General features: G+C 44.5%; 1 protein-coding gene across 3 annotated transcripts in view; it reads right to left on the bottom strand.

Annotated features, from left to right (window-relative positions):
* GALNS (galactosamine (N-acetyl)-6-sulfatase) overlaps nt 1–15,085 on the bottom strand; it is a 44,446-nt gene that overhangs the window by 10,013 nt on the left and 19,348 nt on the right. For all 3 annotated transcript variants that reach the window (XM_027684991.1, XM_027684992.1, XM_027684993.1), the window contains 2 exons: nt 13,795–13,897; nt 5,673–5,794 (listed from right to left, as the gene is read on the bottom strand). In XM_027684991.1, coding sequence (XP_027540792.1) covers nt 5,673–5,794; nt 13,795–13,897 — 225 coding nt within the window. The remainder of the gene's footprint in view (nt 1–5,672; nt 5,795–13,794; nt 13,898–15,085) is intronic.

Raw genomic sequence — 15,085 nt, 5'->3', positions numbered from 1 at the left:
TTCTCTTCCACAGGTGTATTTTCCTTCACCCTCTTCCCTGGCTCTGTACTGCTGTCCCACCTGGCTTACCTGCTTCTCCCAACCTTCCTGCATCCAGCCCCTGCAAGGTTGATGCTCCACGTTTTTATTGTCATCTCTAAGGCTCTTCATCCGTGATTTCCACACTTTTAGTGTTTCTCAATGCCACCTCTCCTGTGGCAGCTGCTAATCCGCCCCTGCAATGCAGCTGGTACCATTTCCCTCTTTTCCAGGCTGAGGAGGCAGCATCTCCCCTGGGCACCATCCTGGCTCTTTGTTATTCACATTTTTTCCCTGTTTTGCACCTTCTCTCTCTTCCCCACAGCCAGGTTTCTGCCCTGAGCTGTAAGGCAAGACTGGCAACTTTTCTCTCAGATCCTTTCCCCTTTAGCTTCCCTTCAGGAGCTCCTTCCCTTTTTTTCTGGCTCCATAACCACTGCAATTACCTCTCTGATGATTTCCTGAATTTTCCATCTGCTCGAAATAGGCACTTGTGAGCTCTCTTCTTAATTAATGTGTTCTAAAATCATTATGTTCATCAACCAAGCCTTATCACTTCCATTTTCTTCCATAATAGTAAAATCCATTGCCCTAAGTAAAACACAGGAATTTTGATGTTCATAATTCAGTAAAACTCAATCGCTCAGAGCAGAAGTTGCTATAAACCTGGAGTAACAACAAGGTGTGAGCAGGCTGCACTTACTCTGTCCTTACTTGTTATTGAGGCTTTGCACCTCTGGCTCAAACTGACAGAATTTGAGAGATTTCTGTTGTAAATTCCTTTTGCAGGTTTGGAGTTAAAACACTTTTTCTACTTGAGGCTGGATTAGGTATTTTGTTGAGTGTATTTTTAGCTGTGCCAGCTTTGCTTTATATATAAATATATATATATACATATTATTATTTGTGTTCTTCTTTCCTGGTAATAAAGTATTTTAGTAAAGTTGTGTATAAACAATAATCTGACTCGGATAATAAAACTGACAACTGGTTGTGAAGATGTTACCAACAGATAATTTTACTGAATTTGTCACATTGGAGAAATAAGTTCCCTTTGTGGGACTTAGCAGACACACAATACCCCAAAGATAACAGAGTTTGGTCAAGAAAAAGACCTATCAGATCTTTTAGTTCTGCATTTGGATAAATTTGGTAACACGAGCAGTTTGAGTGTTTTGTTATGAAGCAAAAACCCCGGTTATTGCATCCAGGGAGGAAACAAAACCCTGCTTAGACTTGGGGAAATGCTTCTGCTTTCTGTGCTCCCTAACACACAACCTTAGTTCTATTTTGAAGTTGAGAGCTATTAAAAAAGAGGTATTTTCTGATCTAGGCAATCTCTCAGACAACAAAAAGACACAAACCGTTCACTTCTAATCACCAAGGAGCCGATAACGAGGTAACTCTTATACAAGTGCAGTCACATTACCACATTTTTGGTAACCAAAAGAAAGATTATTTAGCAGCAACCTCCCTTCTTTTAAATATATTGCCCAAGTTTATCCTGGTATTGCAGATTTCTTATTACAAGCACCTCTCCAGGTGCCAGTTTTGCCTCACTGCTCCCTGCAGGCATGTTCATGCCCCACCTCATCCTGCAGCCATGGAAATGTTTGGCTTGTCCAAGTTCTGTCAATGCCAGGACTTCTCAGTGCTGCTTCTCAGAGAGTCCTTTTTCCAGCAGAGAGGGAGATAAGAGCTTGGGAGTGAATGTATCTGATGGTAACCCTGAGCATGTCAGTCCTGAAGGTCACCCACAGCACAGGGATCTTGTTCCACCCAGTCTCCTGATGTGGGGATGTCACTGTGCCATCAGCCAGGCAAGCTCAGGCACTGTGAGGACTCATAACATGAATTTGGCACTGTTATGAATCCCACCTACCAAAATCCAAAGGCTGAGAGGCTGTTGGATTGCTAGAATTGCTCCAGTCCAGATTGGGAAGCATCAATAAATATCTGAAGAGAAAAGAAGGCTCTGGAAAGACTTTACAGCCCCTTCCAGTGCCTAAAGGGACTCCAAGAGAGCTGGAGAGGGACTTTTGACAAGGGGGAATGGCTTCCCACTGCCAGAGGGCAGGGATAGATGGGATATTGGGAAGGAATTCTTCCCTGTAAGGGTGGTAAGGCCTTGGCACAGGTTGCCCAGAGTAGCTGTGGCTGCCCCATCCCTGGAAGTGTTCAAGGCTTGGAGCAATCTGGTCTAGCGGAAGGTGTCCCTGCCCATGGCAAGAGGTGGAACTGGATGAGCATTAAGGTCCCTTCCAACCCAAACTATTCCATGATTCTGTGATATTTCAAGCCAAAGGAGCAAACACAACTGTGTCCGTTGGCAGAAGATGGGGTGCAGGAGAGACTCCAGCCAAATCCAGAGGGGAAACAGCAGGAAGAAACAGTCACAGCCCTGTTGGGAAGATCTGTTCCTAGAGCAGATAAGGGCAGGGATGCAGGCACAGCCTCACATGAAGGGAACACAAGTGCAGAGTGCCAGATGGCTCAGCACTGCCAGACGTGTACTCACCACACTAACAGGACCTGCCTGTAATTGCCTGACCAGTTCTTCCACTGCATGAAAAGTGTTCCTGTGGGAGACAGGCTTTTGCTGATATTGTTTGCAGGCAGGCTCCAGGAAATCCAGTGAACTATGTCAGGAAGAGGAAGGACTTGTCCTGCTTCACCAAGAAACCCAGGGAACCAAACACTTTATGTGCTGCCCCAGATCTTGAAGGATTTGCATTTTCAGGGATCCTTCAGCAGCCACTTAACAAAGACTGAAAAGCTTTGTTTGACTTGGGGAACAAGAGGTTATTTCTATCCACTCATCTTCCTAATATAGAATAATACAATAATGAAAAGATTTGGGTGGGAAGGCACCATCTTTTTCCAACGCCCATGTCATGAGATGACCCAAAGTAGTGGTGGGCTTGGCAGTGTTGAGTTAATGGTTGGACTTGATGATCCTAAGGGTCTTTCCAACCTTAAATATTCTCTGAATCGATGAAATTGTAGCCTTGAAGGATTCTCTCTTAGTGTCCTGCATGTGCAGTGTCACAACCCAGAGACATTTCATATGAGCTCCCTGAGCACCTGCAAGTCAAGCACGTTGCTGCAGTTGAGTGAGCTGGCTGATTTCTAGGATTCCCTGGCTCTGAGATCCCCTGGGATTCCAGAATGCGCCCAAATACATAAGCAGTAAATCCCTCTGGAGAAGCATGTGACGCCAGGCCTTCCTGAGCAGCAATGACAGCTCTTACTGGTTGTTTTACACTCCAAATTAATGCAAGTCAAGAGATATGACAGATTATTAAAATCATTTCTGGGAAAAGAAAAGGCTGCACTAAAATAAGGAATAAATGAAATTAGAAGTGAGCAAAAGCAGGCAGAGAGAACACAGCCAGCATGTAGGGACAGGCAGATGCAGGCTTGGAAGAGGATGCTGGATTCCCTTTGGAGAAACATTAGTGTTGGGACTCCCACCAGGCTGTCTGCCAAGGGGGATAATTAAGCTAAATAAAAATACACACCAGTAACAGCTCCACAAATGAGGGTAATTTAATTACCACATTCGATATAGGAGACCCACTTCCCATGAGTTTTCCATTGTGACCAGAGAGGAGACAATAGCGGCAGAATGTGCTGGAGAAAGGAAGAGTCATTTGCTAAAAAGAGATTTTCTATTAGGGTCTGCATAATAAACATCAGCACAGCTTTCCATAATCGTGTCATAATCTTGCCATAAAATTCAATCAAACAACAGCTTGTGAATGTCCAAAAAAATCAATGGAACCGTACGAGAAGTGATTGCAGATGTAACACTGGGATTTATTTCAATGCTCAATCCATGGGGGTGGGAAGGAACAGTTAAAGAACAGGGAAGCAGGTGTGCTGCCAACACCTCTTAGGGAAGAGCTCCTCTGCCTCAAATCCAGAGATAAGCACAAACAGTATCACAGAATCACAGAATATTTAGGGTCAGAAGGGACCTCTGGAGGTCACCCAGTCCAACCCCCCTGTGCAGGCAAAGGGTCACCTGGAGCAGGTGACACAGGTGACAAACATAGTAGGCAAAGTACAGTTCAGATAGTAATACCCACTTATTTGATTTTTGGAAAAAGAGATAATTTCTATCCACTCATCTTCCTAATATAAAATCACAGAATCATGGAATGGTTCGGGTTGGAAAGGACCTCAAAGCCCATCCAGTCCCACTCCCTGCCATGGGCAGGGACACCTTCCACTACACCAGGTTGCTCCAAGCCCCATCCAACCTGGCCTGGAACACTTCCAGGGATGGGGCAGCCACAGCTTCTCTGGGCAACCTGTGCCAGGGCATCGACACCTTCACAGGGAAGAATTTCCTCCCAACAGCCCATCTAACCCTGCCCTCTGGCAGTGGGAAACATCCCCCCTTGTCCTGTCACTCCAGGCCCATGTGAAATAAAATAGTTGTCAAACTGCCCAGGCCATGGTCTCATCTGGAATCCCAACCCAGTGTCCTTTCACTGAGCTGTATTTACAACCCAAGAGCTGCAGATTTGCTTTATTCATTAGTGCTGGAATGCAGTGGAAAGCAGAGCTAATGTTGGGCTCCCAAAGAGCTTTATCCACTGCCTGATGCAACTCTAAAGTGCTCTGTTAAGTGAGAGTGAAGTGGAAATATTCCCCCTCCTTCTCTTTCTCTGGTGAAAACACTTAGTGGCCAGCACAGGCTCAGATCCTTTGAAAGGAACGGAACGAGTGTGTCCACTCAATTATTTAAAACAGTTGAGTAATTGCAGCCTTGTCAGCTCAGAAAACATCTCCCTCTGTCCAAGCTGCTGCACAAGCCCATTTCTGGGCAGGCAGTCACAGCAGCACCAGTTTTCTCTTTATCTATTCCCACACTCTCCCAGTCCGTGCCACTGGTGAGGGATGAGGCTGTGTGTCCCCGTTTGCAGCTGGTTTTGCCGCAGGGTAAAACTCAGAAGGAGGGAGGTGGGAACACCTTGGGAGACTTTTTGGAGGTGGCAGGTTTCTTTGTGGGCTGTGCTGGCTGAGGACTCCATAAATCCTTCCAGAAATCTCTCAGGGCATGGTGTGTGCTGGAGATAAATATTACAATAGGAGGCTTAGAGGAAAATGGATTCAGACAGCCAGGAGAGCCCAGGGATGGAACGGGATTGGGTAGAAAAGTCCTCCTGTTAAACAGCCTCTGGAGAAGCTCCTTTAGCTGGGCTGGGAGATTGGAAGGTTACCACAACTGCCTTCCAGAGATTCCAGTCCCACAGATCCCTGGTTGTTTCTTCCCTAGTCCCAAAATACACAGAGAATCACAGCTCCAAGGCCCACACTCAGCAGCACCTCTGTTTTATTCCACAGCTGTGCTGCATCAGTCCTGTCCTGTCCAAAAATGTGTGTTTTCCTCCTCCCTGAGGGGTTGTAGGACACGGAACAAGAACAACCAGAATGACAAGTCCACATGCACACCCATCTAACCTGACCACCTGAAAACTAAGGTTTGTTCCTTTGTCCTGAGAAAAAATGTGCAGGAATGCCATTATTTCCCAGAATGGATTTCTGGGACATTTTTAAAGCACATTTCAAGAACCAGTTACCAAAGCAAATGAATTTTATACACTGACAGTGCTGGATTTTCACAAGCTCATTAACTGGCTCACCTTAATGGGAACTTCTCCCCAGGGTCCCTTCCCAGGTGGAACAGCAGTGGCAGGTAAGTATGTTCCTCCTGTGTGTGTGTTGTCACTCCAGAGACACTCTGCCCAGGACAGAAATCAGTGCCCTGCAGGAAAAGGCAGAGAGGTCATCAAGGGTGACACAGGAGAGAGAATAAAATTGATTCCAGTGACAACACTTTCGCCAGCACCTTGTTCCAAAATACCTACAACACCCAAGAGTCCACTTCAGTCTGCAAAACAGATTCTGAGCTGGTGGGGTAAAATAAGGTGACAAAGTGGAGTTGCACTGACATAAAAGCTGAAGCACCTCGTATATTCTTGTCTTATAAAAATACAATCCCTGTAAAATATTCATTGAAATGAAATGGCAAAACAAAAGATAAAGAGGAGGAACCATTTAATCATAAAAATTCTGCACATGGAAAGTATCTTCTCTCTTCAGTTCCTATGGCTTCGAAATAGAGAGAGGATTGGATCACTTTGCAGTTCTGATCAAAAACAAAATCCCAGGAGGAACACCCAGTCACCCTGAGAGGCAACAGGCCCTGAAAACTCCCTTGCCAGCACCTGAAGGATCAGTTTTTCTGAGGAATGAAGCAAACCTGGTTAATTTAAAAAAAATAGGTGTGATTTTGATCTGGTTCATAGCAAGCTGGCATTGAGGCACTCACCTGGGCATGACAGTGGGGTTGGCAGGGCTGTAGGAAGCCTGGAGACATTCCTGTCACTAACAATATGTGGGGTCAGAAGTTGGGATTTTCCCTGCAGCAGCAGGGCACAAGTACTGGGGATTGCCCTGGGAAAGCAACTGGGAGCAGTAAGGGGTTAAGCGCTCACTGGGCACTGAGGGACAGAGTTTCCAGCTCCCTCCATCTGCCCTTCCAGCCTTGCTAGGCTCCTGCTCCCCAAGCCCAGCCTGTTATTAGCCAGTTGTGAGCTCCCTAATCCTTGGCCTGCAGCCTCCAGAACCCATTTAAACCCTGGGAATAGCCAAAAATGCAAAAGCACTAATTTCCCTGAGCAGCCAATAAAGCAGGGCCCCTCCAGCCCAGCAAGGACTGGCCCCAAATGGACTTGTTAAAGCTGGGCTTTACAATTCCAGCTCCCACGCTGCGCTCCTTACAATCCCCCAAAATGCCCCGAGACATGGACAGAGACATGGAGAGAAGGTAAATGGGAATCTTTCAATGGAAGTGGGAAAGCAGCTGTAGCATTTGCTTATAAAACAAACTGAAAAGGCTCTCTACAGATGTTGGTAGGATTTGATTGGCAAACAATTTTCTAAAAATATCCCATGTTTTTAATGGACAGCTGGTCAGTGGAGCAGTTAATATTCTGCTTTTCAATAAAGCAAGAAGTTTAGAAGCCCATGAAATCCCATTTATCTGCACAGAGCTATAGATTCCTGAATCACTGACTGGAAAAATAAGGGAGTTGCTTGATAGGTTGGAGTGGCCCTACCAATAATGGACTTTAAATGGATACAAAACTGATTGACCTTTCCACCCTGTGACGCCACAGGCCTCTGGAACACACAGGGAAAATAGATTTTTGTGGTATTTTTTTCCACAAAAGGACCAGTTAATAAAAAGGTATCAAAGCCTCTATGACATCCAAATTATAATTTGGATGCAAATCAAACAAGCAATTTAATTAAGAGCCTGCTAATTGGTACAATGCTCCTCGGCTGCAAATGCTTCTGTTTGAAAGAAGATTTTAGTCTCTTGGGTATTTGTTTAGACATTGCTCTGTTTACATTTTAGCTTTTGTTTCCTATAAATTCTTTGTAGCCTGGACTCCAGAACACAGCCCAGGCTACAATCCCAGAGATTCCCAGGAAAGAAAGTGCTGGTACAATTTGCCTGATGGCACCAGCCAAAAGCTGTCTGTCCTTCTAATTTAAGCACTCAACGCCCTCTTCAAAAGCAGCCTATTGTGGAAAATCAAAATAAATAAATAAATAAAACGCCAATAAATAAAACTACCATTTTATGACATTGGCTGAAACCACCCTTTAAATTTCTAAGGCATTTCAACTTTATCTCTGCAAATAAAATGGACTATTATTATTTTTATGTACCGTGTGACAGCCAATATTCAACTTGCAGAGAGCGCTTCAAAGATTTTCTACCTCAACAAATGAGCAAAAATATGATATAAATATATTATTTTATTTTATATATATTTTATCAAATATATATTATACATTAAATGTATAAAAATACACCCTCAAACCCCTGATCAAGGCACTGTCCTGTATCAGAGTAATTAACACACTACATATACAGCCAGAGGAGCCCAGTCCTCTGCTCCTCTGCTAGGAAAGAATATTTAACTTATCTTTCTCACCTTTATCTTGTTCTGTTTATCAGTCAAAGCATTTTCAATTCTCAGGATAGAAAGAAATCCTATACCATCTTAAAAACCCTGGGATCCCCAAGTCTGGATTGCTTTGCTTTCCTGGGGCAAACCAGTCTAAATTAAATCTGCTTGAGACTTGAGAACTATTTAAGGGCAAGACAAACCACATTCTGGAGTACCTGGACCACGCCTCTGGTTGCTTGGAAGGTTTGGTGATGTCTGGAGCTATGTCATGTCAGAGAAGAGCTGACAGGTGCCTAAGCCTGTCCTATCCACCAGGAAAACACAACCCAGATCTGCCACCCCTTCATCCCCTGTCATTCCCTTAAAGGTATTTATTGTCAGACTGTTAATAACAATATGCAGGGATCAAGAGCCACTTAAAGCACATTCCTAATATTTTATCCTGCTCACTATCCAAGGTAATAGATGGAGTCCCCATCCCTGGAGGTGTCCAAGGAACAACTGGACGTGGCACTCAGTGCTCTGGTCTGGGTGACAAGGTGGGGATCGGGCACAGGTTGGACTTGATGGTCTGGGAGGGCTTTTCCAACCTCAGTGATTCTGTAATTTCCATGTCCACAGGTAATGCTGACCAAACACAGTGGAAAGATCACTGCCTGTGTTTAGGTGAGCTCTTGGAGCTTTTCTCCTCCATCACAAAAGCATGAAAGCCAAACCAGAAGACCCTGTCTAGAACATCTCCTCCTTTCTAAGGGAGCCCATAAAAGAGCATCAAATGGCACCAGACATAGCTCAGCTCTGTACTAGCTCTAACACAGTATTTTGCACCACTGTGTAAAACTGTTTGTCATAGGAAAAATTCCAACAGTCATTATTATTATTATTATTGTTATTATTATTATTATTATTAAAACATAACATTCCCTGCCCATCACATGAACCTCCCAGAGAGCCCATCTTCCTGTCCTTCCCAGCAATCAAGTAACCCAGATTGTTTCCCTGTTCCTAAGACACTGCAGCCCTTGGCTGCACAGCTTATGCTCTAATTTCCAGAGCAAATGGACCACAGATGCTGTGTCAATATAGACATGAGACAAACACAGCCGGTTGCCAGTTTGGGCTCTGGGCCAAGAGATGGAATCACCACTTGTGTTAACGTGAGCCCTCTGGCAATTCCTCACCCTGGCTCCAGCCCAGATCGCTCCGACTTGACAGGCGGCCGCGGATTTGGATGGTGCCGCACAAATCTGGGATCTGTCTCCTGCTCATGTCTCCTCCTTCCACCACGCAAAACCCAGAGCAGCAAAACCGTGTTAATATTGGAAGGAGAAAAGCACAGCTGTTAATTAAAGCCGGGAATGTTGTTTCTTGCTGTTTGCCACAGCACCTGTAAATGGTGCTCTCCCTTCCTAGGTGATTCCCAGTGAAATTCTCCTAAAGTGGAGCTCAGGATGAGCAGACATCTCAAAGTGTGACTGCCAAGCTTCAACACTGTGGACCAAGAATTGCCTCTAATGTGTTAAGTGGCTGGAAGAGCCCCCAGAAGATGGGCAGCCCCCGAAGATGGGCAGCTCACAAGCCTCCCGATCGATGGCTGGTTCATATGCTCAGAGGACCACAATGAAATGTCATTATTTGTGAGGTTCTACTTGACTTCACATCCCCTGTGCAGAAAAGGCTTTATCGATCCCTTCACGTGGAGGAGAAGGGCAATCAGACAGTCTGACTGGAATAACCCCTTTGGCATTTTGCATTAAAACAATAGGAGCTGCTGGCAGGCGCCTACAGCCATCCTTTAAAGTCACAGCGGCGCTCTGGAAACTCAGTGAACACTCCTAACAAGCTGACAGCAGAAAGGTTGATGTTATCAGCCACTCTCCAACAACCAAAGGGCCTTTTCCACATGCTTTTCTTAATTATTTTTCCCCTTCTTGAATCAGTGCTCTTGGAGGGCACAAGGATTGTTCTGTGCTGGATACTCTTGGTGGCAGTCAGAGAAAAGGAAATTTCCTCTCTCTTGCAGCTCCCACTCCTGCCTCCCCCACACAGCATGAAATTAGTAGATTCCTGAGGACTTGCTGCCTACTCAGTTAAATCTATAGAGAATACCCAGTTTTGCCCCTTGCAGACCCCTACTTCCAAACAAGAACAGCATTTTACAAGTGATTTCCAGTAAAAGTCCTGTGTGTTACACTATGCGAGGGATCTCCCCAGGTTTATCCTTAGTTCTCCCTTTTGCTATTTTTATCACTGCTGATTTTTGCTGTAGGAAAGGTGGACAACGATGGAAAAGCTTTATACCCATCAGTCAGAGCAACAGGGACTCAGCACTGTGCAGGAGGGAGATCTCTCTCCCCCTACCAAACTATTTAAAAATACAAACACATTTTTCAAGTCAGGTTTCCTTTCATCTCTCTCTGTCCCATTTATCACCTCTTGAATGTCAGAGACGTCAAATTATGTAAACATGAGCCACCTATATAGATGGAAACCAGGTAAACAGCTCTAAATAAGCATCCTGTGCAATCCACAGGGAAAATGTCCCATGAAGTGCTTATTCCCACTTGCTTCTGCTGAGTGAGCCTTCCCTTTATGCTTTCAAGAGACCACCCCTTCAACAATCAAAAAATCCAGTTAATCCAGCAGAAAAGAGCATCAAAGTATCCTCCAGCACTGAGAGAGACTACAAGACTTTATGACAGGAGTCAGACTAGAAAAAAAAATTGCTTGGGGGTTAAAAAATAAACAAGCAAAAAACGGGAAGAACAGAAGAGCACAATTCATCTCTGTGTCAGATGACAAGTTCTAATCCCAGGCCATAAGGCAGAGGATGCAGACCAGTAAGGGCATGTTACTGTCAGGGGACTTTGGGATGACTGTAAACCTTGCATGCTTGCATGGGATGTTTCCAGGGTAAATATTCCAAGTGCCATATGGAGAGAAGCCTTCAGATCCCTGTTCTGCTTTCCTAGGCTTTGTTTTCTGCGAGCTGTGTCTCCCTGGTGCATTTTTATTTGTGTGTACATTCCTTATTGCTGAACTAACTTACTCCCCATTCAAACCCAGCTTTCCAGGTGAGGGGCCAAAGTTGGCCACATCCTTCCTTGTTCATCCTGGTCATCTTAGACAGACCCAGGACAGGCACCAGTTTCCCATTTTCCAGCATCAACATGAAAATGTGGGTTTAGCTGCTTTAATGGTATAATCTCATCTGAAATTCAAACAAAAATAAACCAAGTGTGGATTAAAACTAGGGCAAGTTTTCTGTATTGATGATTTCCCACACTGTCAATTACCAAGGGAATTCTGAAAGTGAAAGGAGGCTTCACTAAACTGGGCCTTGTATCTGTCCAAATAATGAGATATTCAACTACTCATAAACCAAACCTCTTAAAAATGTGCAGGCAGCTGTTCTGCTACATCTGGCCAACTCTTTCCAATGGATGACATGCCAACCAAATACTCCAGGTCTGAGTGTGGACCTTCAGACACAGAGAGTTTCATATCTGGAAGTTTAATACAGCATCACACTGGATTCACAACGAGGAAGGGCCTCTAAAGATCATACAATTAACAAGGCCTCATTAGCTGAAGTTCTGCTGAGATGGCAAATCAAACTTATCAAACAATCAGAATTCCAAATGCCACAGATGTGCATGGGTTTAAATATGTTTTTCAAATTAAATTAGCAAACAAACTGGCTTTTTTGATTCTGGAGTCCAATATTAACACAGCTGGGAAGTCACTGAAAGAGGCAACTGTATCACAAGGTGAGCTTAGAAACTCCTCCAAGAAGGCTCAGAACTGGTCTGCATTCTGATTTATTTCTATTTTTAAACTTGCAAGGCTTGTAATTAATGGCTCGAGGACATGAGGAGAATTGGAACAAATTTCAGCCTGAGCTTCCTCTGCATGTTGTTAATGGCTGGTCTGGCCACTAATGTGCTCCAATTTTCCCCACATCCAGCACATGTGATCCAAGCTGCAGGAAAGAGAGTGAATTTGTAATGGTCTCTCTGATGTAGGGGATAATTGCTGACTTTTATCAGACAGTAGTTAAACAAAGACTTGGAAGGAAATAAATATTCCTTAATTGCACGACTGCCATTGCTCACAGTGGGAGAGCCTCTGGAAGGAGGAACTGGTCCCCACTATCACTGCTCCACACAGACCTTCAGAAATAAGTTGAGATCAATGTAGGGGTTTATTTATTCCCCAACTGGGTACATAAGTGTGGGTATGTGCTTTTATCACCATGGAGAGCAATAATTCATGTGGGAATTTTCCATGCACATGGGAAAAGCATGAGCCCATCCCTACACCCAAACACATGGACATACAAGCTCCCAGTGTCTCCCACATAAGGAAAATCCTCCACATGAGATATATGGGTTTTACTCACATACTAGACAAATAAATTATCTCATTTTATCTGTGTGGAATTAGCATTGAGACAGAGCATAAAATATATTTCTAGAGCCAACTTTCCTTTCCTCCTTACTCCCTGTAAAACAAACTTTGACTCCTGGAGCATTACAGCCTTCAGGAAGACAAACACACATATTTACAACCCTGAATGTAAATGATTCCCTTGGAGCTGACGTTTCCCTCTACCCCCAGGACATCCCAGCGAAAGAATCCATGCACTTTTATATCCACAAATGTCATCAGCACTTAGTTCTGCACCTGTGATGCCTTGAGGACCCACCATAAGTTCAAAAAAAGAGGCATAAAAAAATAACTCATGCAAACAATCCCTCCCCAGTCCCAGTCTGCTGTCAGGATTTTGCTGAGAGCTGTGTCCTAATGCACTGAGTTCATGTCTAAAAGTATAATCAGCAAGGCACACGTGTGAACCTGCCACTCAGAAAATGCCCCAGAGTTTAGTACCCAAGTCTGAGGCAAGAAAGATACAAAAAGAAAGAAATAATAGTGCTTAACATCTAATTACGAGGAGATCAGCCAGGAAATAAGTAAAATTAATAAAATGTAAACCACTGTGTGATGGGGGCTTGCAAAAATGCTGATAGTAGATGAAACACATGGATTTTACTGCTCTTTCTACTGTGCCTTTCCTACAGCTTTCCTTTCACCTTTCAAGGAAAAAACATCACAAACCCAGCAAACCCATCCCTGTTCCATTTAAATAGTTCAAGGCACCAGGTGTTTTGTCCTAGGAACTGTAAGACGTGATCCATGTAGCATCGGCCTCCAGACTTTCACAGAATCACAGAATATCCCGAGTTGAAGGGACGCAGAGGGAACAGCAAGTCCAACTGCAAGGGGATACCTGAAAGCTCACAATTCAGCAGGGAAAGAAGTTTAATATTAAGGGGGGATTAAGTGAGCATTAAAGGGAGCACCTTCAGAACAACTTGGAATTTGCCCATTTTCCTTTCCTTGTCCCTGACTTCAGGAGAGGGGCGTGTGACACCTGTCTCCTTAGATTTTCATAGGATCATAGAATTATTTAGGAAAAGCCCTTTAAGACCATCAAGTCCAACCATTCCTCAGCACTGCCAAGGCCACCACTAAATATGTCCCCATGTGCCACATCCACATGGCTTTTAAATCCCTCCAGGGATGGGGACTCCCTGTGCCAGGGCTGGACAATCCTTTAAGGAAGAAATAATTCCTAATATCCAGTCTAAACCTCCACAGCAGATCTGGTAGCCCTTAGGAAAATGAATTGGTGATATCCCCAATTTAAAACTGTTTAAAGGGTTGTTTGCCCCCAGGAGCACCAGTGACACCTGGGAGCAGGTCCATGTGCTGTTACCTTGCCATACTCCTCCCAGGAGTTGCTCCAGGTCCAGTAGTGAGCTTTGTAAAGCCCAACTCTCACCGCCATCATCTCGTTGCCACGATAATAGAATATGGGCCTGGGAAAGAGAGCAGAGCTGCATGAGAAACACCACCACACTGGGCTGATAAGGGAGACAAACACCTTAATGGAGTCTGACTTCCGACGTGGATATCAGGCAGGAACAGGCTGCCTCCTAATAGTCTCCTCTGCAAGGTTTTCAATTAACATTTCTTAAAGTGTTCATCAAGTTGAGAGCTCACACAGTGCAAGAATGAAACATTATCCAGCTTGGCTGCCAGTGATTGTTAATCCTTGAACTATCAGCCCCTGGTATTTCCTATAGAGCGTGTCGGTTTAAACATCAAATGACTCACAAGTGCTGTGTGTGTGAGGGAGAAACTGGGATTCAAAGGCTCTGGGATGCTCAGTCTCCTCTTCCCAGGAGCACCAAGTGAACTCCACAGCTATGCCATCAAGCTGTCAGTGTCACCCAGGCAGGGTGGCCGGGAGGACACCAGATGCTGGTGTGTTCTGGATGACATCTCAGAAAAACTCCATATGGAAAAACCTGGCAGCCAGACATGCTGTATTTTTAACTCCTATCCATTTTTTTCCCCCCCAAACCTCACTTTGCAGCATGTAAACATACTGCTAAAACTGCATTTTTTCCCAGAGGTTTCACTAATTAAAAATACATCTGGGAAATGCATCTCATTCAGTGCACCTGTGCACTTCCCTGAGCATCCCAAAAACGTTCCTCTTGGTTTCCCCAACAACACACAATCGTTTTTTTTGAGGAAACAGCACAGAATTTTACTGAAATGGACTATGTGCAGGAGAGAGGGTTGATTTGTTGGTGCAGCTCATCATACAAGGACACCAGATTTGGGCAGCTCTTCCCTCCAGTTGTTTTGGACATGATGGTAAAGCTGTTTGTCACTATCAGGGGGTACAAACATCTTTTCTTTCCTTCTGAGATACCACTCAGCAAAAACTACTCACTCTGGCGATGCCACCTTGAAAAAACTGTCCCTAAATGCAAGGTAAAATTTAAATATCTGTGTCTGAATAATGGGGGTGGCCTTAGATCTCTTATTTTAAAACCACAGCCTCACTGTGGGTTCTTGCACAAACAATGAGCCTTTGTCACCAGGAACAAAGGGAAAGCAACTCTGTCACCAGGAACAAAGGGGAAACAACTCTGTCACCAGGAAGAAGGGAAAGGTGCTGCCAGCAGAGCCCACTCCTGATCCTTAACATGCAC

The sequence above is a fragment of the Neopelma chrysocephalum genome, unplaced genomic scaffold (assembly GCF_003984885.1).
Source record: "Neopelma chrysocephalum unplaced genomic scaffold, ASM398488v2 Primary Assembly neopelma1_68, whole genome shotgun sequence".
Classification (NCBI taxonomy): domain Eukaryota; kingdom Metazoa; phylum Chordata; class Aves; order Passeriformes; family Pipridae; genus Neopelma; species Neopelma chrysocephalum.
This window is presented reverse-complemented; position numbering and strand designations above follow the sequence as displayed.